General features: G+C 60.3%; 2 protein-coding genes and 1 long non-coding RNA gene across 5 annotated transcripts; 1 reads left to right on the forward strand and 2 right to left on the reverse strand.

The window, feature by feature from the left end:
- Positions 1-502: 502 nt before the first annotated feature.
- Positions 503-9,218, reverse strand: MEX3D (mex-3 RNA binding family member D). The gene is made up of 2 exons (XM_061423425.1): positions 8,347-9,218; positions 503-2,741 (listed from the first exon to the last, which is right to left on the reverse strand). Exons 1-2 carry the CDS (start codon positions 8,921-8,923, stop codon positions 1,372-1,374), a joined length of 1,947 nt encoding a protein of 648 aa, XP_061279409.1. The 5' UTR covers positions 8,924-9,218; the 3' UTR covers positions 503-1,371.
- A 78-nt stretch (positions 9,219-9,296) lies between these two features.
- LOC133251234 (uncharacterized) lies at positions 9,297-14,674 on the forward strand. The gene is made up of 2 exons (XR_009737541.1): positions 9,297-9,373; positions 9,773-14,674. It is a non-coding gene; the product is annotated as an uncharacterized LOC133251234 (long non-coding RNA).
- Positions 13,780-22,480, reverse strand: MBD3 (methyl-CpG binding domain protein 3). 3 transcript variants are annotated; one of them, XM_061423437.1, is made up of 7 exons: positions 22,243-22,480; positions 17,936-18,095; positions 17,280-17,417; positions 16,351-16,441; positions 15,905-16,082; positions 15,079-15,276; positions 13,780-14,995 (listed from the first exon to the last, which is right to left on the reverse strand). In XM_061423437.1, exons 1-6 carry the CDS (start codon positions 22,350-22,352, stop codon positions 15,084-15,086), a joined length of 870 nt encoding a protein of 289 aa, XP_061279421.1. In that variant the 5' UTR covers positions 22,353-22,480; the 3' UTR covers positions 13,780-14,995; positions 15,079-15,083. The 3 variants fall into 3 exon arrangements, with proteins under 3 accessions (XP_061279421.1, XP_061279423.1, XP_061279422.1); XM_061423439.1 differs by having other exon boundaries at positions 22,339-22,476; XM_061423438.1 differs by lacking the exon at positions 22,243-22,480 and adding an exon at positions 21,342-21,877.
- Positions 22,481-24,565: the final 2,085 nt, after the last annotated feature.

The raw sequence follows: 24,565 nt of genomic DNA on the forward strand, positions 1-24,565 counted from the left end.
GGGCCAGTCCCAGTCCTAAAGAACCATGTCTGGCAGCCCCACACCCCAGAGTTCTCTGCTCCCAACTAGATGCCTGGGGGACAACACCTGAGGCTTATCACTCAGATGTTCCTTGGGCCCAGGAGACCTCAGGACCCCTCCTGGGAGGAAGACCTGCCCCTCCTCTATACAATGTCATCCTGCTGGCCATGGGAGTGTCATGGCAGCAGGCAGGTGCCCCAGGAAGCAACCAATATCACCACTCCCCCACATAGCTCACAGCTGTCCCCATGGTTGGTTGTCCCCTAGGATGTGGGGTCCTGAGAATAAGAAGACCTGGCTGGACCACCTCTCTGTAGAACCCCAATAAGATGCCAACAGCACCTGGCTTGTGGAAAAGCCTAGAAGCAGGATATCCTGAGCCCTAACGCTTTGACCTGGAAGACTAGGTGGGTGGGGCTGGAACTGAGCCCCTATCCCAATCCCTCCCCCATGCCCACCCACCCCACACCAGGCCAAGGTCTCACATGTAGTAAAAAGACTTTATTAAGAAGGCTTTGAAGTCAAAAAATAAAACTCTTGATACAATTTTCTGAACCCTTAGGTCAGCTCAGCAAATATATAATCAGTAATTTAGCTGTGTAAGATTAAAGGTCCGTTACTTTATTTAAAATAAAATATATTTTAGTCTTAAAATTTATTCCATAAAGTACGTATTTCCCTATAAATTCCCTACATATACACAAGAGGTAAAAAGTAAAAGTTTTTTTTTTTTAAAAAACAACAACAAAAATTAAAAACTGTCAAAAGAAACCACAGCAGAAAGGGATTAATAATTAAAAAAAAGTTAGAAAGTTCCGGACGCCCCTCGCCCCCTCCCCCCCACCCCCCTCCGGCCTGCGCGCGGCTTACATACTACAGGGTAACCATATGATCCCCCCAAAGGGAGCCATCCTCCTCCTGGAAGTTGCTACAGAGGTTGAGACCATGGGAAAACAAACACTGTCAAATTGATATCCGCTACATACAAAAGAAGTACAACCCAGAGTTGTAAAAATCGTGTTTTTTCTTCTTAAAAAGATCACCTTGGGCTGGGGGCTGGGGCGGGGGATAGGGGGTAGGGAGTGTCTTAAATAAAAAGTGCAAGCAGGCAAGCAGGCCTTTTCTCTCTGGTTTATTTTAACCTGTCGACTCAATACTGTCATTTGTTAAGAACTGAGGTGCCGCTTGGCCGCGTCGTCTCCACGCCTGGGACCGGAAGAGTTAAAGCTCGTCTGTAAACACTGGCCGCCGCCCCGCCCGCTTCCTCCCCTCCAGGCCCTGTGCACCCACCCTGCGCCCACTGATGGCCCCGGGGGTGGGGGTGGGACCGCGGGCGCACCAGGGGCCCAGCTAGGAAAAGATATGAATGGCCTGGGTGGCGGGTGTGCGGCAGGCCGGGCACTCCGGCTCGCTCTTGCCGCAGATGCGGACGGCGCAGTCCATGCAGAAGAGGTTGTGGCCGCAGGGCACCAGCGCGGCCATCACCTCACCCTCAGCACACACTACGCACTCCCGCGCCAGGGCCGCAGGCGCTGGGGCCGCTGGGGGCTTACGACCGTTCTCGGGGGCGCTGGAGTCCAGCGCCGAGCACGAGGAGGCCGAGGAGCTGCTGGGCAGCGAGGTGGCTGTGGAGAAGCTGGCGCTGCTTGAGAAGGATGTCAGGGAACCCTGTGGGGGCCGCCAGGGCAGGGCGCCCACTGGGTCTGGTGTAGGCCGGCGGGCCAGCGGGAGCTCCAGGCCCAGGCCACCGGGCTCGGGCAGCGTGGGCGAGTGGCGTGGTGTGCCGGTCCCGCTGCTGCGTCGGGCACCCGGGGCTGGCGGGGCGGGGGCCCCATTGACCGCTGAGCAGCCACCGAAGGCCGGCAGCGGGGTGGCCCGCTCGAAAGGCGCCCAGATGGTGGCCGCGGTGGGCACGGTCAGGTCCAGCGCCAGGAAGTCGAAGCCAAAGTCGCAGTCCTCGAGGGCGGGTGGCCCTGTGGGGGCCCCAGGACCGTCCCCGCCGAAGGTGAAGCCCCCATTGCCAGAAGTGCTGTAGGGGCTGGCGGGGCCGGCGTCCGGTACCTGCACAGGCACCGGCGGCCCCCCACGGCTGGCCGCGTAGAAGGACTCAGGACCTCCCGGAGCGCCCAGCGCAGTGTCCCCACGGAGGCTGGCTGCGGGCGCTGGGGGCCGGCGGCCCGGGTTGGGGGCTTTAGCCCAGAGGCCTGCGGCCGCCCCGAGCAGGTCCAAGCAGACATCTGTGCCGTTGGAGTGGAAGTCGCTGTCAGGGCTGGCGTCGGTGAAGGCCCCCGTGCGCAGTGTGATATGGGCCTCGATCTCCTCGCGTGCCCGGTCCACGTTCTCGGGCATGCCCGTCACGGCAAACACCGGCTCCTTGTCGCGCCCAGGCGTCACGATGTATGTATGCGTCCGTTGCTGGATGCGCTTGATGGTGGCGCCCTTGGGCCCCACCACCAGCCCCACCACGCGGTAGGGCACGCGCACCTGAATCGTGGTCTGTCCGGGTAGGTTGGGTGGGCCCTGTGCGGTACCCGGCAGCCCGCCCGCCTTGCTCCGCGTGGCCCGGATCACGGAGAAGTGCTCGGCGGCCGACAGGATCTCACGCTTGGCCATCTCCACGTCCTCCTTGCGGCCGGTCACGATAAAGACCGGCTCCTCCCCTCGCACCGGAGTCTTGATGTACGTATTCGTCTTGGCTCGCAGAGCCTTTATCTTGCACCCTGGGGTGGGGGAGGGGGAGACATGGTGAGGGCGGGGACCCCTCCTCAGGACAGCCCCTCCAGGGCCGCAGCTGCATGGGACAGCTGGTGACCTGGGTGGGTGCCCCCACCTTCCAGCTGTAACATCAGACTGCCACTCTACATGTCCTTCCTCCTCTATAGAGACACTGGTCACTGGATTCAGGGCCACCCCAACCCATCATGACCACATTCTAACTACATCTGCCAAGACTCTTGCCCGGTAAGGTCACATTCTGACATTCCAGGTGGACATGGATTTGGGGGGACACCTTTCAACCTACAACAGGGCCTCTCTTTGCCTTTTTGACAATCCCCCTGCTATGCAGCAGGGGTTTGTAGGACCAGAGGGGACACTGAGGCCCAAGGATGGAGGGAGGGACACAGAGTGTCCCTGAGATTACAGTCATGTGAAGACGGAGCCCAGGGCTGGAGGGAGGTGGCCACAAGCCCCAGGACGCCAAAGCTCGTGAGCACCACTGGAAGCCCGGAGGCTGGAGAAGACCCTCCACTGGAACCTCTGGAAGGAGCATGTCCCCTGCCAACACCCCGATTTCAGATTCCCACCCTGCAGAACTGTGAGCATTCAGTTCTAGTTTCAAGCCATTTGGTCCACTGTACCGGACAGAGGACACTAACGCAGACTCTTTGACACCAACTCCCAGACTGCCTGGAGGGGAACCCGAGGCCTGGGCGGTGGGAACTTCTCATCACATGACCCTCCCCCAACAGCAGATCCTGTGCCCCAGGTCAAAACACCTCCACAGGCCCCCCAGTGGTCCCAGACACTGAGGGGAAGCTGGGGACATGCCTTGGGGGTTCATCACTGCTGCCCAGGTGACCCTGGGCCGCAGTCTGAGAGTTGACCCTGCAGAAAAGGGCCGGGACATCTGTTGAGGAGAGGGTCAGTCATGCAGGGTCCTTGACTTGGCACCTCACCCAGCATCTGGCAGCCCTCCCAGGGCTAAGGGGAAGCTACACATGAGAAACCTAAATGCCAGGTGTGGTTTCACCAGGCCCCTGACACCCCACCCCCACCCCAGGGCCTTCTGAGACATTTTGAACTGGGGCCCAGGAGACTGGGAGTCCCCCCACCCTCTAAGCACTGGGAAGCCAGGAGGACACAGGAATACTGTTTCCCTGTGGCAGGCAGGCGGCTCTGAGTGGAGTTAACAGTGTGGCTAAGTTCTCAACAAGAAAAGATACAAAGTTAGCCAGCAAGCCTTCTGTGCTGATGAAGTCAGAGTGATGGAGCCTGGGTCCCAGGCAGGTGCCCCTCACCCATAGCTGAATAAAAGCAGGGCAGGTGAGCAGGGGTCTGCCATCTCTCAGCCTCACCTCTTGGTCCCTGGCCATTTCCTCCATGCCCACCCGGGGTCCTCCCCTTGGTGGCTGCCCGGCCTTTCTGGCAACTCCAAAGGCCCCCCCGACCTGTGGCTGCGTCCATGCCTGCCCTGGTCTCCTCCCTACTTGGCTGCTGGGAAGGGCCTCTCCTGCAGTCCCCTCGCACCTAACCTTTCCCATCTGCAACTTTACTTTCATATCCTCTTCCTTCTTTGCATGACATCAGAGCCTGGCATGCCTTCCTCCAGGGAAGCCCACCCTGACTATACTGGACCAGGCCCCAGTACACACTTCTCAGACCTTATGTCTAACTTTCTGAACTCTCTGAGACTGGGGGACTGTGATGTAAGGCTGGTGCACTGGGGATACTCTGGGCATCTGAGGGACCGTTCCATGCCTCAATTTCCTCATCTGTCAAAAGAGAGCAGAAACAGACCCAGACTCACAGGTTTGGGGCAGGATCTGATGGGCCAGGGACTGGAACCTGCCCTCATGGGGGAGCCTCAAAGCGGGTGGAACCCTGCAGCTTTCTGTTCACGGGACCCCATCCTGCCCTGACCTGAGAGCAGCCTCGGGTGGAGCCCTCAGTGGCCAAACAGAACCCTGCTCACCACCCCCACTTCAGCTGTGATAGTCACTGCCCCCCCCACCACTAAGACCCCTAGAGGTGGCAGAGCTTGGGGGCATGGAACTGCACAAGACAGGAAACTGGGGCTCCAGGAGTGACCCTGGGGGCTACTGCCAATTGGTGGGTACAGCAGAAATGCAGATTCCTGGGCCCTGCCCCTACCAGGATTCCAACTCAGAGAACCGGGGAGGGCGGGTGACTTCCCCCGGCCCCAGCGGGCCCCATAGCTGCCGGACCTGCCCTCAGAGAGGCAGGGACTCGGGTCCCCACAGGCAGCCTAGTTGCAGGCAGTCCTGCTTCCTGCTGCTCACATGAGCCTGGACCAGGATCCAGGCCACCCCTGCACTGAGTGCACTAGGCATTCAAGGAACCAGGCCCCAAGGGAGCTCATGCAGGTGACCATAGACCACACTTATCCAGGGAACCTCAAGGTCACGTGGGGGAGCCAAGGGCACCACCCTGGGAAGAAGGCTGCGTGCTGGGGGAGCGCTCCTGGCTAACGGGACAGTGGGGACAGCGTTCCACAAGCAGGCGGGTGCTGGGACAACCCAGTGGGGTGCTGTCCCAGAGCAAGGCTGAGTCACAGTCGGATGTCTGGGGACAAAGCTGGCTCCCATGTGAAATAGGGAGCCATTGTGCAAGCAGGGAAGGCTACGACCCCCAACCTGGGCCTGGCTCTCTTCCTATACTCCCCACTCTGGATGGGTAGATAAGAATTTCAAGGCATGGCCCCCCATCACCCTAGGATCATCCCACAGGGATGGGGCCACACACAGGCAGAGAATACCAAGCAGAGGTCCCTCTCACTGAGGGACAATGAAGGGGACACTAGGTGGCTGGCAGGTCACTTGTTCCTGACCGTGACCTAGTGTGCTGCAGGCCAGGCTTGGTGCTGAAGACCCAACCCCAACACCCCAGTCATGGCCACACTGCAAACTCTGGCAAGGGGAGCCAGGCAGGAGGGCACTGGGGTGGACGGGGGCGGGTCTCGGAAGGAACAGGGCCAAGGTCAATGGTAGCAGATGTGTGCCAGCCCTGCCCACTTACGGGCTGGGGTGACACCCCCCAAACTGGTCCTTCTGAGTTTCCACTTTCTTGTTTGTGGAAAGGGGTCAGCTCCTGACACACCCAACCCTGGAGCCAGTTCTCTCCCAGCTCACCTTTTCTCCCCCGCAGTGCAAAAAGAGTCTGAGAGACTAGAGTGCAAATTCCGGCCCTACCAGCTGGCTATGGCTGCACTTCCACCTCAGCCGCTTTACCCTCCTGGCCTGGAGGTGACAGGTCCTCTCTAGGGGATACCGTGGGGCAGGCTGAGGCCCCCACTCAGTGGTCCTCTCAGTCCCTCAGGCCTCTCAGCCTCAGGGACCAGGGAGCACCACAGGGGTCATGGTCCCTACCCCTTGCCCAGAAGTTGCATAGACCTAGTGGGGAGGAGACTGAGGCTCACGGAGCAACATGGGGTTGTCCGGGAAAGGGAGAGCCCAGGTTTGTGGCTCTGGTTGCCAGAGGAGGCTGGACAGATGCACACCCCCTCCATGAACTCCAGGGAAGGGGTGGCCTTAGACCAGGGGTCAGACAGAAGAGTAAGTTCAGGGCAGGCCACGACCCCTGCACTTGGGCCAGCAGAGCAGGAAAAAGGGACAGGCTCCATGTTCAGGGACCCACAGGGTAGATGGGGAGGGGTGGGGGACTGTGACTGGAAGAAGGGCATAGTGTGTCTTCCAGGCTGTGCCTGAGGACTGGTGAGGGAAGATGGGAGCCACAGATACTTCAAGAGTGGGGAGCAAGGGCTGCTGAAGCTGCTGACCTGTCCTGGCACATGTGCTCCACCCCCTGAGGCCCTGCACCCGACTAATTATGGGACGGCAACTGTGTGCCGGCTGGGACTGGGTGGAGAACCAGCATCTTGCTTGAGAATTTTCACAAAAACCTCCATTGAGGTGCTCTCCCCCAACCCCCGTCACAGAGAGGAACCACCCTAGATGTGGGGAGAGCTCTGGGGGTCCCTGCCTTGCTGCCTGCCATCAGTGGGAACCCAGGCGGACACCTGGTAAACGGGTACCAGAGGCACAAGTAAGAGACAAGGCGGAGCCTGACGACTCAGCCACCAGATGGCTCAGACGAGACCAGGGCTTGGGGCCCTCTGCCTACTGCCCACACCCCCAGGTGCTGCCACGTGCATCCACAGGGGGCTTGCCCTCATGCTCCACCATCCACCAGCCTAGTGACCTTGGGTGGCATCCCCGGCCTCAGTCTCCACATCTGCCCCCAACGGGCTTCTGAACATTTGGTGTGGGGCAGCTGTCTTCTTCCAGGTCCCAGTGCGGTTACCGGGGACAGGGCAGGGAGGGGACAGCGCTGGGAGGGGACAAGGCAGGGAGGGGAAGTGTTCAATTGGGGTCTCTTGGTGCTTGCCCATAGCCAAGGACCCCCTTATGGCAGTCCCCCGACCTAGCACCACACCTGGCCCTCCTTGTGTCCACATGAAGGATGGACAAATGAATGACTGAATGTACCTGTGGCCGAGGCAGCAGGCTTGCTGGCCCCAAGGCCCCACCCACCTGGAACTAGTAGAGGGTGGTGTTGAGGTATCCCTGTGGTCCTCTGCCCGTGGCAGTTAGGGTGACAGGTCATCTTGCAATTCAAGCCCCCCACACCTTTCTCTAGCTCCCGTGACCGAGGTCCCAGAGGCAGGGTCCCCCAGCCCCATCTCAAGCTCCGCCCAGGCCCCACCCCAAGTTCTAGAACCTGGCTGACCAACAGAGAGGCCGGAGCCCAGAGGTGTGGGCAAGAGAAAGTTGAGGCTGGTGGGCAAGCAGCTAACAGGGTGGGTGGGTGTGTGCTGGGCCGGGCACTGCCCACCACCTCCGGCCCGCCCGCCCCGCAGCTCCAGGGCCAATGAGCGGCCGCCGGCCTGATGTCACCCAGCCTGGCTCTCTAACAAAGAGAACAATGGGGCGGCTGCAAAGACCTCCGACAATGCCGCTTCGGGACCCCCACACCCTGGCCAGAGAAGGGCTGTCGGGCTGGATCCCCCCAAGTGGCTTTCACAGGGGGTCCTTGTGCACACCCTAGATCCCTGACGGGGCTGACAGCGGGAGGGATATTCGCTCACCCTGTCCTGCTCCCCCTCACCCCAGCAGGGTGCCCAGGCTGGCAAGTCTTAAGGTGTACCCTCTTTGTGCCACCAAATCTCTCTCCTGACCCTGCCAGAATGCCCTGGCCCCTAGCCCCCTTCACACGCGAGCGAACCGCCCCGGGCCATTTCTGGGTGTGGAGAGGGCACTGCCCGGCCCAACCTCCTTATCCCTGGGATGGAACCTCCGGGAGCCCAGGGCCCAGGCAGTGAGCTGTACGCAGGGCGCTCTCCAGGCTGGAGGCGCCCAGACAAAGGCGGCAGCCGGGCCGGAGCGCCGAGGGGAGGAGCGCGGGCCGCGCCCAACTTTCTCCCGCGGCCAGCGGCAGGACAAAGGCGCACAGGCGGCCACCGAGGCCCGAGCCCACGCGGGGCGTGGCCGGGGTCTGGTGTCCAGCCGTGGGCTGGGCTGGGCGGCCCCTCTGGGGGCGAGTCGCGCAGGAACCCCTGGGGCGGCGCCCCCGACGGCGGCCACTCACCCTGGCGACCCACGATCTCGGCGACGTGCTCGGAGCTGGGCACGGGCACGCACTCGGTCATGTTCACGCTCTTCTTGCGGCTGCCGATCACGCTCATCTGCTCGGCCAGCAGCGTCGGGGGGCCCAGCGCCGCGGGGTGGGGCGCGAAGCCTGCGAACACGTCGGGCGGCGACGGCCGAGGCGGCGGCGGGGGGCTCACGTCCGGCTCCAGCAGCGGCAGCGGGCCGGGGGCCACGGCCACCCCGGGCGCCCCCGTCTCAGGCCCGTCGGGGGGCGCCGGCTCCGCCGCGGCCCCGCCGTCTGCGCCCCCAGTCGCTGCACCCGCTCCGTCTCCGCCGCCCGCGGTCGCCCCCTCCTCGTCCTGGTCGCCCGCGCCCCCCAGCCCCAGACCCGAGAGCTGGTCCAAGGCCAGGCGCAGCGCGGCGGCCGCGTCGTCGGGCGCGGCCTCATCGGCGCCCTCGGGCGGGGGCGGCGGCGGCGGCGGGGGACCCGGGCTAGGGTCCCCACAGACCGGCGCCCCGGGTCCGCTGCCGCGCGCGCCCCCGCCGCCGTCGGGCTGTCCGGTGGAGCTAGGCATGGCGGCGCTAGCGCTCGGGCCCGCGCTCCCGCCTCCCGGCCGCCGGCCGCCCCCGCCGCCGCCGCCGCCCGCGCCGCCGCCCTCCGCCTCTGGGAGCTCGGCCGCCGGCCGCCGGCATCCAGCAGCGGGGCGGGGCGGCGGCGGGGCTGCTCGGGCGCGGGCGGCGGCGGCGCGGCGCGGCTCTGCTTGCTTCTCGGCGGCGGCGGCTAGTCGGCGGCGGCGGCGCGGCGGCGGCGGCGCGGACGCTCCTTCCCTCCGCCCTCCCGCCGCCTCCCTCGGGCCGCCGGCCGCCCCGCCCCGGCCCCGCCCCCGTGACGCGGCCACCGCCAACAATGGGGCGCCGGGCAGGGCGCACGCGCGGGGCGGGCGGGGCGGTCACGTGGCGTGGACACCGCTGCCGCGGGCGCTCGGGCGGGCCGGGCGCCCTGGCACGTGCGGCCGCGGCCGCAGGTAGGTGCCCGCGGCGGCCCGGGCGCAGGGTGCGCGAGGGCGTCCGGCCCCAACCTCGCCTCTGCGCCGGAGTCCCGGGCTCCCCACTCCGAGACCCCTAGCGCCCCTGCCGGGCTCTGTACTCAAGTCCCCTTCCTCTCCGCGGTCCCCGTGCACACCTGGCCTCTGGGCACCCCCGGGAGGTCACGGGCACCCACATCCCCTAAGTGGTGGTGTTTCCGGGCTTGGGCTGGTTTCCACAGGCCAGAGCCCTCGGACGTGAGCGTCGCTGGGTAAAATTCCCGAGAGCGGCCCCGTGTGCCCACGCCTAAAGCCATCCTGTCCTAGTGGCCTCCAGCGGCCCTTCGGGGCCTTCTTTTTGCCTTTGGGGCGAAAGAGCCTTCCGGTTTCCCTTTACAGGTAAATAGATGGGCTGGAAGGAGGATTGGCCCGCCGAATCGCCAAGGGGACCTTGGCCCCAGTCCCTGGCTGGATGCCGCGGAACCTCAGGACAGTTGCATGTGCTCTTTGGGTGCGAGAGGGGACGGCCTGCCCCTTTGCCCAACACTGGTCTCTCCCTTGGGTCTGCTGCCATCCTCACCGGGCTTGGGTTCCTGCCCCGAATTCTGTGGAGTCCCTCAGCCATAGCTGCTCCCATGACTAGATAGTCCTTCACCTAGTCTCTTCTCTTCGTGGACTCTTGTCTCTCCTGGCAGGTGCCCCCTGCCCTTGAAGCCCTCAACTCCTTGCCTCCTCCTCATGCCTTTCCCGACCCCAGGCTGCATTCCACCCAGTTTCTCTCTCAGGATCTGAGAGGAACTTTTTTCCTTTTCTGTGTTTGAATGCTCTCAAGTATTGATTACTTCATCCTGACTTATGTGTGTCCCCTCCCCACTAGGACTGGGCTCCTGGAGGCAGGCACTGGAGCTACAGAACTGCTGGGCTCCCAGGAAGCATTCAGTGTGTGACCCTGGCACTCCCTCCCATGCCCCCTCTGTTCCAGCCACAGGCTTTGTCCTGTCTCCTCACCCAAAGTTCTGCTGGCTGTAGCTGGTGTTCAGAGCACAGGGGGACCTGCCCTGACCCACCTGGCCAGCCTCAAGTCCCCCTGGGGGCACGGTGTGGGGAGGGGCCTTGGTGCCTGCTCATCCTTTCCCCTTCCTGGAACCCCACCCAGGGTGGCATGTTGGATGCTGAGAAAGGGGCTTGGGTGGGGAGAGGAGAGGCCAGGAATGGAGGAGACAGTGTTTGAGCTGGGGCAAAGAGTGGTGTCCAGCCCTTACTGGTAACAGATGGGGAACAGGCCAGAGTGTCTTGTCCTGGGTGCACCCCTGTGGGTGGTCATGCATGCACACACGTGTTCTCCAGACAAGCTCGGACTGGTGAGAGTTAACAGCACAGTAGCAGGAGTTCAACATCAGCAGGAACTCTCCCAGAAAGTCAACCAAAGAGACAAAAGGTGGGGGAAGAGAAAATAAAGGAAAGGAAAATGGATGGAAGTTGTCCAGGAAATAATGGGATAGTGGAGCCAGAGCCTCCAAACAGCTAGGACCCCACAACTTGTTCAGGGACTTAGGTGTCCTGGGACCACTAAGGGCTTTCAGGTCACATTCCAAAGGATCAGGAAGAAAGCCGAGCTTCCTAGGAGAAGTGATGGCTGACCCCAAGGTCCATATCAAGAGCGAGGAGAAATCAAGATGTTTCAGGCCGGCAGATCGTCACAGATTAGCTTAATATACTGCAGGATGCACTCCAGCAAAAAAAGGGAGTAAGTAAATGAAGAAACAGGTGCTGCGCTAGGAAGGTGAGTTATGTGGGGCTGGATGATCATCTGAGGGGTTTAATCGAGGCCACTGATCAGGGTGTGAGGGGAACCGATCATCAGAAGCAGACTATGATTTTAAAAGAAGGCTGTCAGGCAAGAAATGGACAAGAATGGAGAGAGAAGGGGGAACGGGGACTCTGGGGCCTTGATTTCAACATGCAGTTGGAGACACCTGAACAATGACCTGTTGTATGTACATGTGGATTTGTTCACGATGGCCCTGTGGTGATGTGATTTAAAAGTCCTTTTAATAAAAAATAAAAGTCCTTTTAGAACTGCAAACCACCAATCTCTTTAGTGATTTTCATGCTGAAGTATTTAGGGGCAGGGGGTGGTGTCTCCTTCGAAATATACCAGAAATAAGACGAAGGGAGGGATGGACAGAAAGGTGGATGGGGGTTGGGGGAAGCTACAGATGAAATGGCAGTCCTGGACCCCTGGGCAGGGTACTCCCCTTGGCACTGTGGACATTTGTGGCTGGGTCTTTCTTGATGGCTCAGAGGTAAAGAATCCCACCTGCCAATGCAGGAGATGTGGGTTCTATCTGTGGGTGGGGAAGATCTCCTGGAGGAGATAGCAACCCACCCCATTATTTTTTTTTCACCCCATTATTTTTGCCTGGGAAATTGCATGGACAGAGCATCCTGGGGGGCTACAGTCTATGGGGTCGCAAAGAGTTGAACATGACTGAACAACTAACCAACAACATCCTCAGGGAATGGGGGGCCGCTGTGGGGTATGGAGTGGCATTCCTGGCCCTACCCACTTTATGCCTGGAGTCACCTCTCCTCTACTCCCTGGAGTAGTTTTCTGTGGCACCATCTGTCCAGCCTCCACCGCTGAATCGCAAGGTGTTCATCTCCCTGTGTAGCTATGTCCTGATTTTTTATAAGGGCACCAGGCATTGGGTTCAGGGTCACTCTACTATGTGACCTCATCTTAATAGTGACGTCTGCAAAGATCCATTTCCACACAAGGTCCTGCTCACCGATTTAGGGAACCAGCTATCTGGGTGCCCCTCAGCCTGGTCAAGTTGACCCCTAAAATTAACATCATGGCGTGGTTAAGTCTGGCTTCTCACTGACCAGCATGTTCTCAGGGCCCATCCACACCCATGGTAGCAAGTGTCAGGGCTTCTCTGCTTTTTGTGGCCAAGTGATGCTCCTGTGTCTGGAGGAGCTGGATTTTTGTATTCACCAGTGGATAGACACTTTGGCCATCATTTTTAAAAAAAAATTATTTATGGCCATGGTGGCTTTTCATTGCTACAAAGGCTTTTCTCTAGTTGCAGAGCGGAGCATGGGCTCCAGAACACGCCAGCATCAGTTCTGACACAGGAGCTTAGTTGCTGGGACATGTGGCATCTTCCTGGATCAGGGATCAAACCCATGTCTCACGCATTGGCAGAGGAATTCTTTACCACGAGCGATCAGGAAAGCCCTGGCAGTCACTTTTTGAGAAGCCTCACCTGATCTTATACAGTGGGTGTCATCCCCTGATCCCTCCAACCCCACCGAGGATCAGCATCCTTGTTCTGGACAGTGTGATGTTCTCTGTTACTCTGTCCAGTCATGGCCCCCAGCCCCATGTGGTCAGGGCAGCTGAGGAATGCAGTGCCTAAGTTGTCACTGATTTCTATATCCATGGCCACATGTGACTGGTGGGAGTCCCGCTGCTTCCTCTGACCAGAAAGTCCCTGTTGCCAGGCATCACTGTCCCATCACCCCCGGCCCATGAACCTGGGGGATCCTGAAATGATAGGTTCCAGGGCTTCTGTAACAACTCTTTATCCCCTGAAGGGACAGCAGCGACAAGGCCCAAGAGGCTACAGTGAGCTGGGGGAAGCTGAGGTTGCAGGGGCCTGGCCACATGGCCAGGTAGGAGCTGCCTCCACTGAACAGGAAACTTATCTTCAGGGTAACGTCCCCCAGAGTCACCCTGGGGCCTGTGGACACATCACCTCACAGGGTAGAGAAAACTTCGCAGGAGGGATTAAGCTAATGCCCCTGAGATGGGGATGACCCTGGATTCCCTGGGGGGTCCGTGTCAACACAAGGTCCTTATAAGAGGAGGCAGGAGATGCTGCCCTGCTGTGAGGATGGAGGGAGGGAGGGGCCACAAACTGGGGATGCGGCACCTCTAGGAGCTGAAAAAGGCAGGAGCCAGTGCTCCCCTGGAGTCTCTGGTGGGACCGGCCCTGCCCATGCCTATAAGAGCCACAGAGTAGGAGTGAGGAGGGCCCAGGCCACCAAAGCCCTGACCAGTTGTGGATTCAGACAGAAGCTCTGAGGGTCCAGGCTAGGTGGCTGGGCAGTGGAGGAGCCAGGGTTCTCCCGGCTCCTGAGCCTGGCTTTGGATCAGGAGAAAAGCCAGCCATGACCACTCCACCAGGGGTGGAGGGGCTGCTGGAGTGGGGTGGGTGGGACCAGCGCTCTCGCTCACACTGCTGGGGCCTGATCCTCAGGAGACCCCGCTAAGGGCCACAGGGAAGCCACCCAGCATCATTCTCACTTTCTGGCCCCGGGAGACGATGAATTTGAGGGAGGCTCCCAGCACACGGACACAAAACCCCCGGATTTGGACTGACACAAAGCCCTAGCCATACTTGCCTGACACGCTTTATTCGATGCCACCCACAGAAGCCTCCCGCAGCCTCCTAGCTCCTCCCCTCAGGGTTGCAGCGGAGGGGCTTTCCTGGGGCCTGTGGCTACCTGGGCAGTGGTACTGCAGCCTGCACGGGGCAGTGCCCAGTCCTCAAGGCTTTGTGCTTTGACTGAACTTGGGAGGACGGGGTCAGCCAGCCTCCCGGGCTGGTGTCCTCAAGAGGGAGCCGGCAGTGTGACCCGGCCCCTGGAGGGTCCCAAGGCCACTACCACCCCGCCAGCAGGCCACCACAGCCCAGGGAGTCCGCACAAACGAGGCAGTGACCCGGGCCTCTCCTGACAGTCATGGCTGCAGGTGCGGCAGGCATGGGACAGGTCTGGCATTCACAGGCCACACTGGCCATGGCTCAAGCCTCCAGGCTGATGGATGGGCTGCAGCGAGGGTGCTGGCCGGGATCCACTCAGGCAGCAGGGTCTCCCTTCGCCCAGGCCCTTGGGCTGCTGGGACTGGGGCAATGCGACTCTGCTCGCCTTGTTCTGTGGAGGCCGCTGCCCAGGCCAGCAGGAAATGCACCTGGTGAGACCCAGGCCCAAGGGTGGCGCTACCCTGGAGCCTGGCCTGAGTCTGGCTGTGAGCAGTTAGTTCTCCGTCCATGGTGCTGACCATCAGGCTAGGCCAAGTCGGAGACAGCGAGATCTTCAGGTGCCGAGGCCCGAGTTCCCGTCCGTGTGTGGCCAACACAAGGTTCGCAGCAACGGAGACGTTTGGCCCCTGGGGGACCGTGAGTTTATTGTGGGTGCGCTGCGCCCGGCTGGTGGGCCTGGGGAGCCATCCTGTACTGCTTCTGGGAGCGCTGACATGTAGCCTGGGACATCACCCCTCAAGGGCACAAGTCAGAGGCGAGACTGTTCCACACACATTTCTCCAGTCCTGGGGAGCCTCGCAGGCAGCCTGGTGGCAGTTGTCCTGTGTGAGGAGCTCAGGGCAGTGGCCGTGGGGACCAGGCTGGCCTGAGTGCAGCATGGAGCAACCACCTGAGCAGGGGGCCTCCTGTGGACGGGCTGGGCCCTTCAGAGAAGCAGATGTGGGGGGTCCGTCAGGCGAGGGGCTGTCCTTCAGCCAAGCTCCTGCGGCCCAGGGGAGGGGGCACACCAGGGCAGGGTGAGGGCCGAGTCTGAGGTGGCCCCATGTGGGCGGGCTGGCAGGCGGGGCCCCTGCAGAAATAGATTGGGTGGCGTGAGTGCCTGGCCAGCCCAGAGCTGCTGCCGCAGGCACAAAAGGCCAGGCCTGGTGGCACCTGCTCTAGACGTGCTCCATCTCTGGGTCCTGGTCGGGCTCCTCCTCCTCCTCGTCTTCGTCCTCCTCGTCGTCAGCGCCCGCCCTGTCCAATGGTGCCTCACCGTCCCGGGCCAGCTCCTCCACGTGAGCCAGCATGTCGGCCATCAGCGCCTCCTCCAGCCGCTTGCGGACTTGCTGCACCAGCTCTTCCTGCTTCCTGGGGACACAGGGACCCAGTGGCCAGGGTTTCCCAGTCTCAGACAGACCCCAGCCCCACGCTGTCCCACCTGCGTTTGCTGCTGCCCCTCCCCAAACCAGCTCTGCCAAGAGGGCCACTGTCAACCTGGGCCCACGACCCCTGGGCCCTCCCTGCCTCCTCCACGCCTGCCCCCTCTATGTGGACGAGACTTCCTACCATCACCAACCCATCCTTGGTGCCCCCACACTGATGGCCAAGAGTGCCCCCTGCAGGCAGGACCAAGGCCACAGTCCCACGTGGTCCCCACCTTGCTGACTCTATTTCTCCAAGTGGTGCTTTAAACGTCGCCCAGACTCTTACACAGTTGTCTTGACCTATCACTTCTGTCACCTCCTGCCCATTCCCTCCATGTGAGGCCTGTGTGTGTGTGGTCTAAGCAGGGGTCCTCACCTCTCATGGGGCTCCCCTCTCGCCAACCCCCAGCACTCCAGGTGTGGCTGCTCTGCCTTGCAGTCTTCTGTGCACCCCCCACCCAGAGCCCCTTGAGGGGCTCAGAGCCCAGCACAGAGAAGCTGCTGCATGGCCAAGAGACCTGGCCTCTCTGGAGCACATAGCCTGTGGGGAGGGAGGAGCAAGGGGCAACTACCTGATGTCCTCATCAGTCACCATAAAGGCCTTGCAGAGCGGCTGGGCCGTGTTGAGCCACACCCCAGGGTTCTTCTCCACAGCAGCTGAGAGCTGCCCAGTGATGGGCGTGGTGCTGGTGTGCAGGGCGCTGGCGATGGCCGACAGCAGTGTCTCGTCTGTGCAGCCAGGACCCACTCCTGCTGGGCATGGGGGACGGTCACCAGCCTTGTCCCCTCAGCCCTTCTACAGGTTCGTCCTGAACCTCTCTCTGCGGGTGGGCAGCCCGTGGTGACACAGGAGCACGAGCTGCCCTCGCAGCGACAGCAGGGAAACCAGACCCCCAAGGCTTCTCAGGACCAGTGACTGTCCCGTCCCGAGGGTCAAGTGCACCCTGGCTGGCCCCAGGCTGGGGGACCCAGAGCCTTGTCCCTCCTCTGTCCCCTTGCTCCCCCTGTGGCAGGTCACCTTGCAGACCCTTGGGGAGGTCCATGGTCTTCACCAGCTCCTCTGCGATGTCAAAGGCATTCAGGCCGCTCAGCTTCTTCTCCCAGAAAAGCTGCCACCAGACACATATCAGGCGAGGGGATTCCCAGGCCACTCGCCCCCACAGCAGGCAACACGGGGGCTGGGCTGGGGTCTCAGCCTGACCTCTAACCCCACACTTGATGGGGCTGTTTGCACCCCAGGGCAGAGAAACCCCAACCCCGTTTCCAGCAGGATAAACACCCCAGACATCTGACTTGCTGCTGGATGGTCTGTGGTCCCTTCACCCCGGGGTTGGGGGTCAGGAGGCCCAGTCTCCACCTGAGCTGAGCCCGGGCCTCAGGCCCTGGGCATACAGTGAGCTTGCACCCTCAGGCTTTACCTTGAGACCCGGGAAGGGTGTCTAAGGGGTAAAGACCTAAATGGGAGAGTGGGAACACAGAGGTTTCTGACCTGTTAACCGGACAGCTGCAGCCCACATGGCACCGAGGGCACAGCCCATAGTGGGATCCCTGCCCTGCGGGTCTCCCAAGTGTCCCCCCTGTGCCAGCCATGGCCTCCCGACCCGGGCCAGTACCCCCACACCCAGCTATCTACTGGGTGTTTGTAAACACATGTGAAAACGTGGTAAGTCTTGGTTTTTGGAAAACAGTTCACAACACTGCATATGTGAAACATCATTGACCTGCTCGTGATAGTGGCGGCCCAGGCGGCCCCTTGTGTGTGTGGGTGGGGGGGGTGGGGAGACTGCTTCCCATGGGACTGCACTCCAGGATGACGGCTCCTGATCACAGTGCTGGGGGCCCTGGGCCCACCAACTGGGCTCTGAAGAGTGGACTGAACTCCAGAGCCCACCTGACCCAGAGCCAGGCCTGCCACCGCAAGCAATCAAGGTGTGTGTGTGGGCTCACCTGCCGGGGCTGCTCCACAGCCTTCTGGGGGTCGCTCTTCACCTTGTTGCTGGGGTGGTTGGTGATCTTGGTCACTGGCTGCTTAAAGATGGATGCTGTTTGCCTGACCGGGAGGGCCGTGTTCAGGTCAGGCTTGCCCTGTGGAGACGGGATGGGGCAGGTCCTCAGAGTGCATCCCTGTCAGTGAGGAAGCTGTGCTCCAGGGCTTCAGGGTCCCCAGCACACCCCAGCACCCCTGGACCAGAGGCAGTGCTATGCCCAGGCCTGGGCTGATGTGCTGCCCTCGGTGAGCTTGGCCAGGGGCTGTGGACACACACCTGCCCCCTCCTGCCTCGTGGCCCCGTCCTCTGCAGAGCATGGGCCAGGTGCCCTTAGCCACCTCTGTCCTGCAATCAGGGCAGGGGACAAAGTCCCTGAACACTTGTTTATTGGAGACTTGTAGACACTACAGGCGCCAGGTGCCCAAGCACAGACCGCAGCTGGGCCTCTCCTGGGCAGGTGACGGGCAGGTCCCGATCTTCCTTCTGCTTTTCCATAGCCGCCGAGTCTCCCCCAAGGAGCAGCCAGGCATCTAACTCCAGGATGGGGGGTGGGGGATGGTGGGGGGGGGGTGAGTCCCTCCCTCCCGCCCCCAGCAGCAGCTCCCACGGGCTCACCTTGACCTGGCTTGGGGAGTCGTAGCGCACCCGCTGCCGGCCCTTGTTCACCTTGCTCATTAGCATCTTGCCCGTGCGGAAGTCAAAGGTGCTCAAGTCCATGGAGCCGCCCAGGTAGCGTGCCAGCTGAGGCTTGCTTCGGAACTTCTTCCCGCTTGGGCTGCGGACATAGAGGGTCAGCGGAGGCCAGGTACCCACTCCCCCAGCACAGCAGATGCCAAGGCCAAGAGCAGGGACAAACGCCCCCGCCTATGGCAGGATGGGGCCAGCCCTGGGAGCCTGGCTGACATTTTTGGAACATTCCGGAAGCAGACCATGTGTTAGGAAGCCTGAGCCCTGGCTATGAGGCTCTGCAACCTGCACAGCCCATGGACGGGGCCAGGCCTCGCCTCGCCTGGCCTCTCAGAGCTCACACCGCAGGTGACCAGCATGGGACCCTGCACCAGCAGTAAGGACTGGTCACTGGGGACAAAGACGGGTGTGGCCACTTTGAGAAACAATCCAGCAGTTCCTCTAATGGTTACAGAGCAAGTCCACCTCTAAGTATCCAAGAGGAACCACGACACACGTCCACAAAAACAGATGCCTCGTCACTCACGGAAGCTGACTTACACTGGCCAAGGGAAATGTCCTGGATGTCCCTCGACCAGGGAACCTCACTCAGCCACGAAAATCCCAAGAACTAGTGAGTTGTACACATGAAGCCTCCAGCAGGCCTGGCACCCATCCAGAACATCTTGTTGCTCTCTGTCCCTGCCTCTCTCCATCTGAGGCTGATGAGGGCTGCATTTTGTAGACCTCCCCTGAAGGCCTTTAGTCTGAGCTCATGCCAGCGCACACCTGCCCCCTCCAGGTGTCCCTGAGTACTGCAGATCAGCGACAAAAGCGGGCAGCATGGAACCCATGCTGACTATCAGCTGGGCAATGCCAGCTCTCCCCTCCACACCTCCCACCCCAGAGTTCCAAGGCTGCCGGGGACTCTTCTGGAAGATCCACTTTTCCCTTACTCCCTGTGCTGGCTGACGTGAACAGAGTTCACGTCCTGACTCCAGCTTCATGGGCAGAGGCAGGACCTCGACAAGCCCTCGCCCCCACCCACTGCTGTCCTGCTCACACAAGGCCAGGGAAACAGAAACCCAGGCTTCAGATCTAGGGCTGGGGAGCAGGGGTATGGGTCAGAGGTAGTTGAGGTCTAGGGCTGTTTTTGGAATAACAGAAGGGTCTAACTCTGACCATGGTGACAGGTGCACTGTGTGACCTGTATGCTTTACACAGGTGACAGTACAGATGGCTCCTACCTCAGTAAAGCTCTCACAATAGTGAAAGTGAGGCCAAGTAGGTGGGGGCTGCCAGCAGCTGGAGAGCTAATGGATGTGGGTCTCTTCTGGGTGACAAGAACATTCCAGAACTATAGTGGTGATGGCTGCACCATGTGTGTGAATGTCCTAAAAACTGCTGAGCTGGACACTTTTAAAAACTGAATTGTGCAAAACATGAACTATATATCCTTTTTAAAAACAGTTTTTGCAGACTTGTATTGGGACATAAAGATGTCCAAGGTGTTTTATCCAATGAAACAAAAATCTAGATTTGGTAAAACCTGACATACAGAACAAGAGTGGCCTTTCTACAGAACAAGGGCCACCCCGGGGAGCAGATGGACAGCCAGAAGCCAGATGGAGGGCCCCCTGAAGCACTGGGGTATTGTGGGGGTGGGAGCCAGTGCCCAGCATGGACACAGGGCTGTGGGAGGGGTAAGGAGTGGGCAGCAACCCCAGGCCTATAAGGGAGCTTTTAAGGTCTTGTGAGGTCTTAAGAGCAAGACACAGCTGGTTCCCGCCAAGCCGAGCCTGCTGTTCAGGGAAGGGGGTCGACCTGCTGAGCACCACCTACTTTCCTAAGTGTATTCCCACCTTTAAAATGGGCTCCAAAAAGTCCTCTGTGTTCCACTCACCCTAAAGAGTGACGCTAACTGCCAAGTCCTCAACTTCCTGCCTGGACTGTAAATGACAGCCACAGCTGGAGTCAGCTGCTTCATCCTCATCTCCCAGTCCTCAGGGCCCAGTTGCCAAGCTGGAGGCGGGTGTGTGTGTATAATCCCTCCCCAAGTATGTGAGGTGACACCACTTCTCCTGCAAAGAACACTGTCTCCCCACCACTCTGTGGACCAGGACACCACGGTTCCATGTGCCCAGGGGCCGGGCTAGGATCCAAGGGCAGCTATGTCCGACTCAACAGTCCAGACAGCTGCCTTCCCTCAGCAAGAAGAGTACCAGGGAAATCCACATGCTCCTGCCCCGGCACCTGGCTCCACATCGGGGGCTGAGAGGGCCAAGGACCCATATCCCAGAGAACACTGAGGGTTTCCTATCACAGCCCCCGGACCTCCCACTTCCTGAGACCAGGCAGGTCACCCAGACCAGAGGCCTGGGAGAGGCACTGGACCCCACACCCCCATTCTGTCTCAGGCCCTCACCTCTCATGGGAGCTATCCAGTCCCACTCTGGAGGCTTTCCCTACCACCAGATCCCAGTGCTCAGGACCAGGGCCTTGGCGTGGGGTGCCACTGTCAGAGGCCCTGAGAGGCTCCCAGGTAGGGAGCAGGTGGGGACGAGACCTCAGATGATGGCAGTACGGGGCCTTTCAGCCACTCTGGCCATGGTTCAGCTCCTGAGCCTCCTCACAGGCTCCTCCCACCGCCTGGACACTCCTCCTGGCTCCAAGGCCCGGCTCAGCTCTAGACCACCTATTCAGACAAACCCTCGCTGACCCACCCCCAGCTCAGCTAGGCACCCTGTCATTCACCCCTCACAGACCCCTGCATCTCTGCATATGTCACCACCTGTAACTATGAAAGCAATGGGGCACTTGATGACTGGGGCACCAGCTGTCACCCAGGAGAGGAGACCCAGTTCTTGTTCCCAGCTGAATGGTCAGCAGTTGCTACAGAGGCATCTACTAAATTAACAATGGATTAAAGGCACAGAGACCTGCCTCAGTCTTTGGATCTAAAAGGAAGAAGTAAGTACACAAGTGTGCTTGGAATTAAATGAGGGCACGTGGTTCTTAGCCAGAGGCCACTTCAGGCACCTAGGAGGACAGAACTAGGATTCAAGTTTTCTAAAAAAAAAAAAAAAAAAAGTTTTCTAAAGAGCCAGCCATGCAGTCAGATACAATGAAGGGGAATATACATACAGGCCCTTAAGAGATGCTGATTGTAACCCCACTATCTCCTGCTTGACCTTTCCAGACTACAGCCAATCACAGTGTACACTGGAGGGCTACCAGCGCTTTTCCGACGTGAGAACCTGAGCTTGTCCTGGGCGAACTGCCATCCCTTTCCTGCTCACTTCCCTCACTCCTCCCAAAAGGCGGCTAGCAAAGGCCCTGGACCTGCTGCACACACCTCACCACCTGGCAGGCATTCAACACGTGGCAGGTGTCCTGCCTGCCTGCCTCCCTTTCGCCAGGGTCCTGAAGCAAAGGGGAGGGAGCCATCAAAGCCGGCTCAGAAACAAAGCATCTTCACCAATCAGAAAAAAAAAAGGAACAGAAAAGCAAACCGCAGGTGGTTGACGGTCTGAGGCTGGGGTTCCAGCCTCTTATTGTGTCACAGAGGTGTGGGTCCGTGCTACCTCACCCAGCCCAAGGGCAGGTCTCCCTCCAGTTTGGGTATGGGGGGGTTCACAAAGACCGCGTCCCCGGTCTGGGGACTACAAGGGCCACTACCCACGGTCCGAAGGACAGAAGGGCGGACCTTAAAAGACACGCAGCTCTGGAGCCCAGTAGCCCTGGTAAGGAGCCAGGAACCTGCATCCCTAGGCAGCCTTCCCTAGTTCCCCAGAACCAATACTGCTTCCGGAAACCCTGGCTCCCCATCCGCCCAGGCTGCGCCTGGCCCGGGAGAGCCCCACGCGGATCAAAGGGACACCCCAGCCCCCACCCCCGCCTCCCAGCGGCCTCTGGCTCGAGCCGGGGTGCCCCTTGCCCAGCCGGCCGCTTCGCTGCGGCAGCCGAACAAAAGCCTCCGCGCGCCCGGGACCGGTTCCAGGGCCATGCGGCCGCGTGGGAAGCGCAAGCGCACTGAGACAGGGCCTCGCCGGGCACGCACGCGCACCGGGCTCGGCCCAGCCGGGCACGCACGCGCAATGGGCAAAGCGCCCGCCGCACGCCGGCACGCACGCACGCACGCACGCACAACGCACGCGCGGGGCCCAGGCCGCGGCCCCGGTCCGGGAGCCCAGGCCGCCGCAGAGGCCACTGGGAGGCGCCCGTTGGGGCCCTGCCCGGCCGGCACGTTCATTCACCTATAGTAAAAGACATCCCTGTGGCCGGCCGACAGCCCCGACCTTCTGGGCACTTCTTCCCTCTCCCAGCCCTGCGGGAGCGCCGGGCACTCCCACCTCTTCCGCTCCATCGCGCCCGGGTCCTCGGCCCGCCGCCGGCGCCGCCGCTGCCGCCCGGACCCCCGCTCGCCGCCGCCTTAGCTGCCTCCGCCGCTGCCGCCGCCACTTGCCGCGGCTGTTCCGGCCCGCAGGCCCCCACCCTCCGCCCCCAGCCGGGCGCGCGCCGGCTTTGCCGCCCTCTCGGCCCCCTCCCCGCGCTCGCCAGCCCCCGCTCGGGGGGCCCGCTCCGCCCACCCGCCCGCGCGCGGGGCCCCGTGCTGCGCAGGCGCCGCGGAGGCCCCGCCCGGACCGCGGCCTCCGGCCCCGCCCCCTTAACGGCGGCGCCAATCAGCGTGCTTCCTGGAGGCGGGGCCTGCGGCGGCGCGCGGCTTGTCTGCTATGCGCGTGCGCTTTGGGCGGTCCACGCGTTCCTCTTAGCGCTGGGTCTCCGCTGCCCTCCTTGAGTGGTCTTTTCCCCGAACCTCCTCCGCGGTCCCTCTGGTGTTTCGGGATGCCAGTCCAGTGCCGGATTGCCATCCTGCTGCTCCCCTAGTCTCGTCATTGGCATGCACGTCTAGGCGCATTGTAGGTGACCACCCACCTCCACACCCCAAGGCCCACCCGACGCTTTAATGACACCTCAGAACCCAGGCGCCAGCCCCTTCTTCCGCCTCCTCCTTGGTCCACCGCCTTCTGTTTCCGTGGGCTCTAGGACCTTCCTCGGAAATTTCCCGTCCCTCTTATGTCCCTTCACACTCCCCTGGGCGCTCCCCTGGCTCCGCTGCTCCCCCAGGGCTGAGCCGGGGCGGTCCAGGGCAGGTATTTCAGAAAAGACTTCTGAGTGAGTGGCCGAAGCTATGGTCAGTGCCAGGGGTGAGCTGGGCCTCCCGTCAGGCTTTTCCGGGCTTCCGGCCCCTGGGGGATGGGAGGATGCGGGTGGGAAGGGTCTGGGCTCCCCCGAGGGCAACCAGCTGGGTCCGCACGCCCTCAACTCCCTGCAAGTGCAGCCCTGGGTCTCCCGGTCCCTGCTCTGGTTGGAGGCGGTGCCTGGGCGGAACCCCAAAGATCGCGGCGGACAGGTGCCACTTGTTTATTTAAAGTCCCTGGTAAGTGCAACTTATTCATTACGTACCTTTCTCTTCTGGGTTCCCCAAGGCGGGTAACTGGGCTGTTCTCCTACAAACAAAGGGCAGAGTGGCCGGGCAGGCACCCTGATGGGTGAGCGGTCATCCCGTTACAAAGCTGGTTTCCAGCACTGGATGCTCGTGTGCAGTTCAGGCCCAAACCCAGGCCTCGAGGACCCTGGCCTTGCAGGGAGGGCAGTCCTGGTCACTGTTGTATTTTCTCCCAGCGTGTGTGACTTCGTTTTTCTTTTTTAAATCTTAGTTGCAAAGATAGACACGTGCATTGTAATCAGTGAAAGCACGGGTGAAGATGCTTAAAGGAAAAAGTTGTCATCCTTCTTGCTGCAGGAGCCCCCAGCCCTGCTTTTACTTCTCTTGGGTGCACATCAGCTGGAATTACTAGGTCATCTGGTGATCCTGTGTTCTTAATTTTTTGTTTTTATTTTTTGAGAAGGGCAAAACATTGTTTTAAACTTTTTATTTGTATACGGTTTTCAAAGGTTACTTTGCTTTTGCAGTTATTACCAAATATCGGGTGTATTCCCCTTTTGTGCAGTACATCTTTGAGCCTTACATCTTTGGGTATAGATGTTGGTACATCTATACCCAACAGTTTGTACCTCCCACTCCCCTGCCTGTATATTGCTCCTGCTCCCTCTGGCAACCACTAGTTTGTTCTCTCTCTATATATGTGAGTTTTCTTCTTTTTAGTTATATTCACTAGTTTGCTAGTATTTTTAGATTCCTCCGATGTGAGATAGCATACAGTTACTTTCTTCATCTGACTGAATTTTGTTATTTTTTATGGCTGAGTAGTATTCCATTGTATTGATACACACACACACACACACAGACATCCATATATACCACATCTTTATTATCCATTCATCTGTCAATGGACATTTAGGTTGTTTCCATGCCTTGGCTGTTGTAAACAGCCAGAGCAGTAAATAGTGCTGCTCTGAACACTGGGGTGCTTGTATATTTTTGAATTACTATTTTTATTTTTGTTTTGTTTTTTGATATATACCCAGGAGTGGAATTGCTGGATCTTATGGTAGTACTATTTTTAGTTTTCAGAGGAACTTCCCTGCTGTTCTCCACAGTGGCCGCACAAATTT

The sequence above is a fragment of the Bos javanicus genome, chromosome 7 (assembly GCF_032452875.1).
Source record: "Bos javanicus breed banteng chromosome 7, ARS-OSU_banteng_1.0, whole genome shotgun sequence".
Classification (NCBI taxonomy): domain Eukaryota; kingdom Metazoa; phylum Chordata; class Mammalia; order Artiodactyla; family Bovidae; genus Bos; species Bos javanicus.

What these genes read in the sequence shown, in the direction of transcription:
- MBD3 (XM_061423437.1), bottom strand. Translation starts at nt 22,352, where the DNA reads ATGGAGCGGAAGAGGTGGGAGTGCCCGGCGCTCCCGCAGGGCTGGGAG. An exon ending in AGGGATGTCTTTTACTATAG is followed by an intron (nt 18,096 to 22,242) that starts GTGAATGAACGT and finishes CTATGTCCGCAG; the next exon opens with CCCAAGCGGGAAGAAGTTCC. An exon ending in CTGTGGAGCAGCCCCGGCAG is followed by an intron (nt 16,442 to 17,279) that starts GTGAGCCCACAC and finishes GTCTGGTGGCAG; the next exon opens with CTTTTCTGGGAGAAGAAGCT.
- MEX3D (XM_061423425.1), bottom strand. Translation starts at nt 8,923, where the DNA reads ATGCCTAGCTCCACCGGACAGCCCGACGGCGGCGGGGGCGCGCGCGGC. An exon ending in CGAGATCGTGGGTCGCCAGG is followed by an intron (nt 2,742 to 8,346) that starts GTGAGTGGCCGC and finishes CCCCCACCCCAG; the next exon opens with GGTGCAAGATAAAGGCTCTG.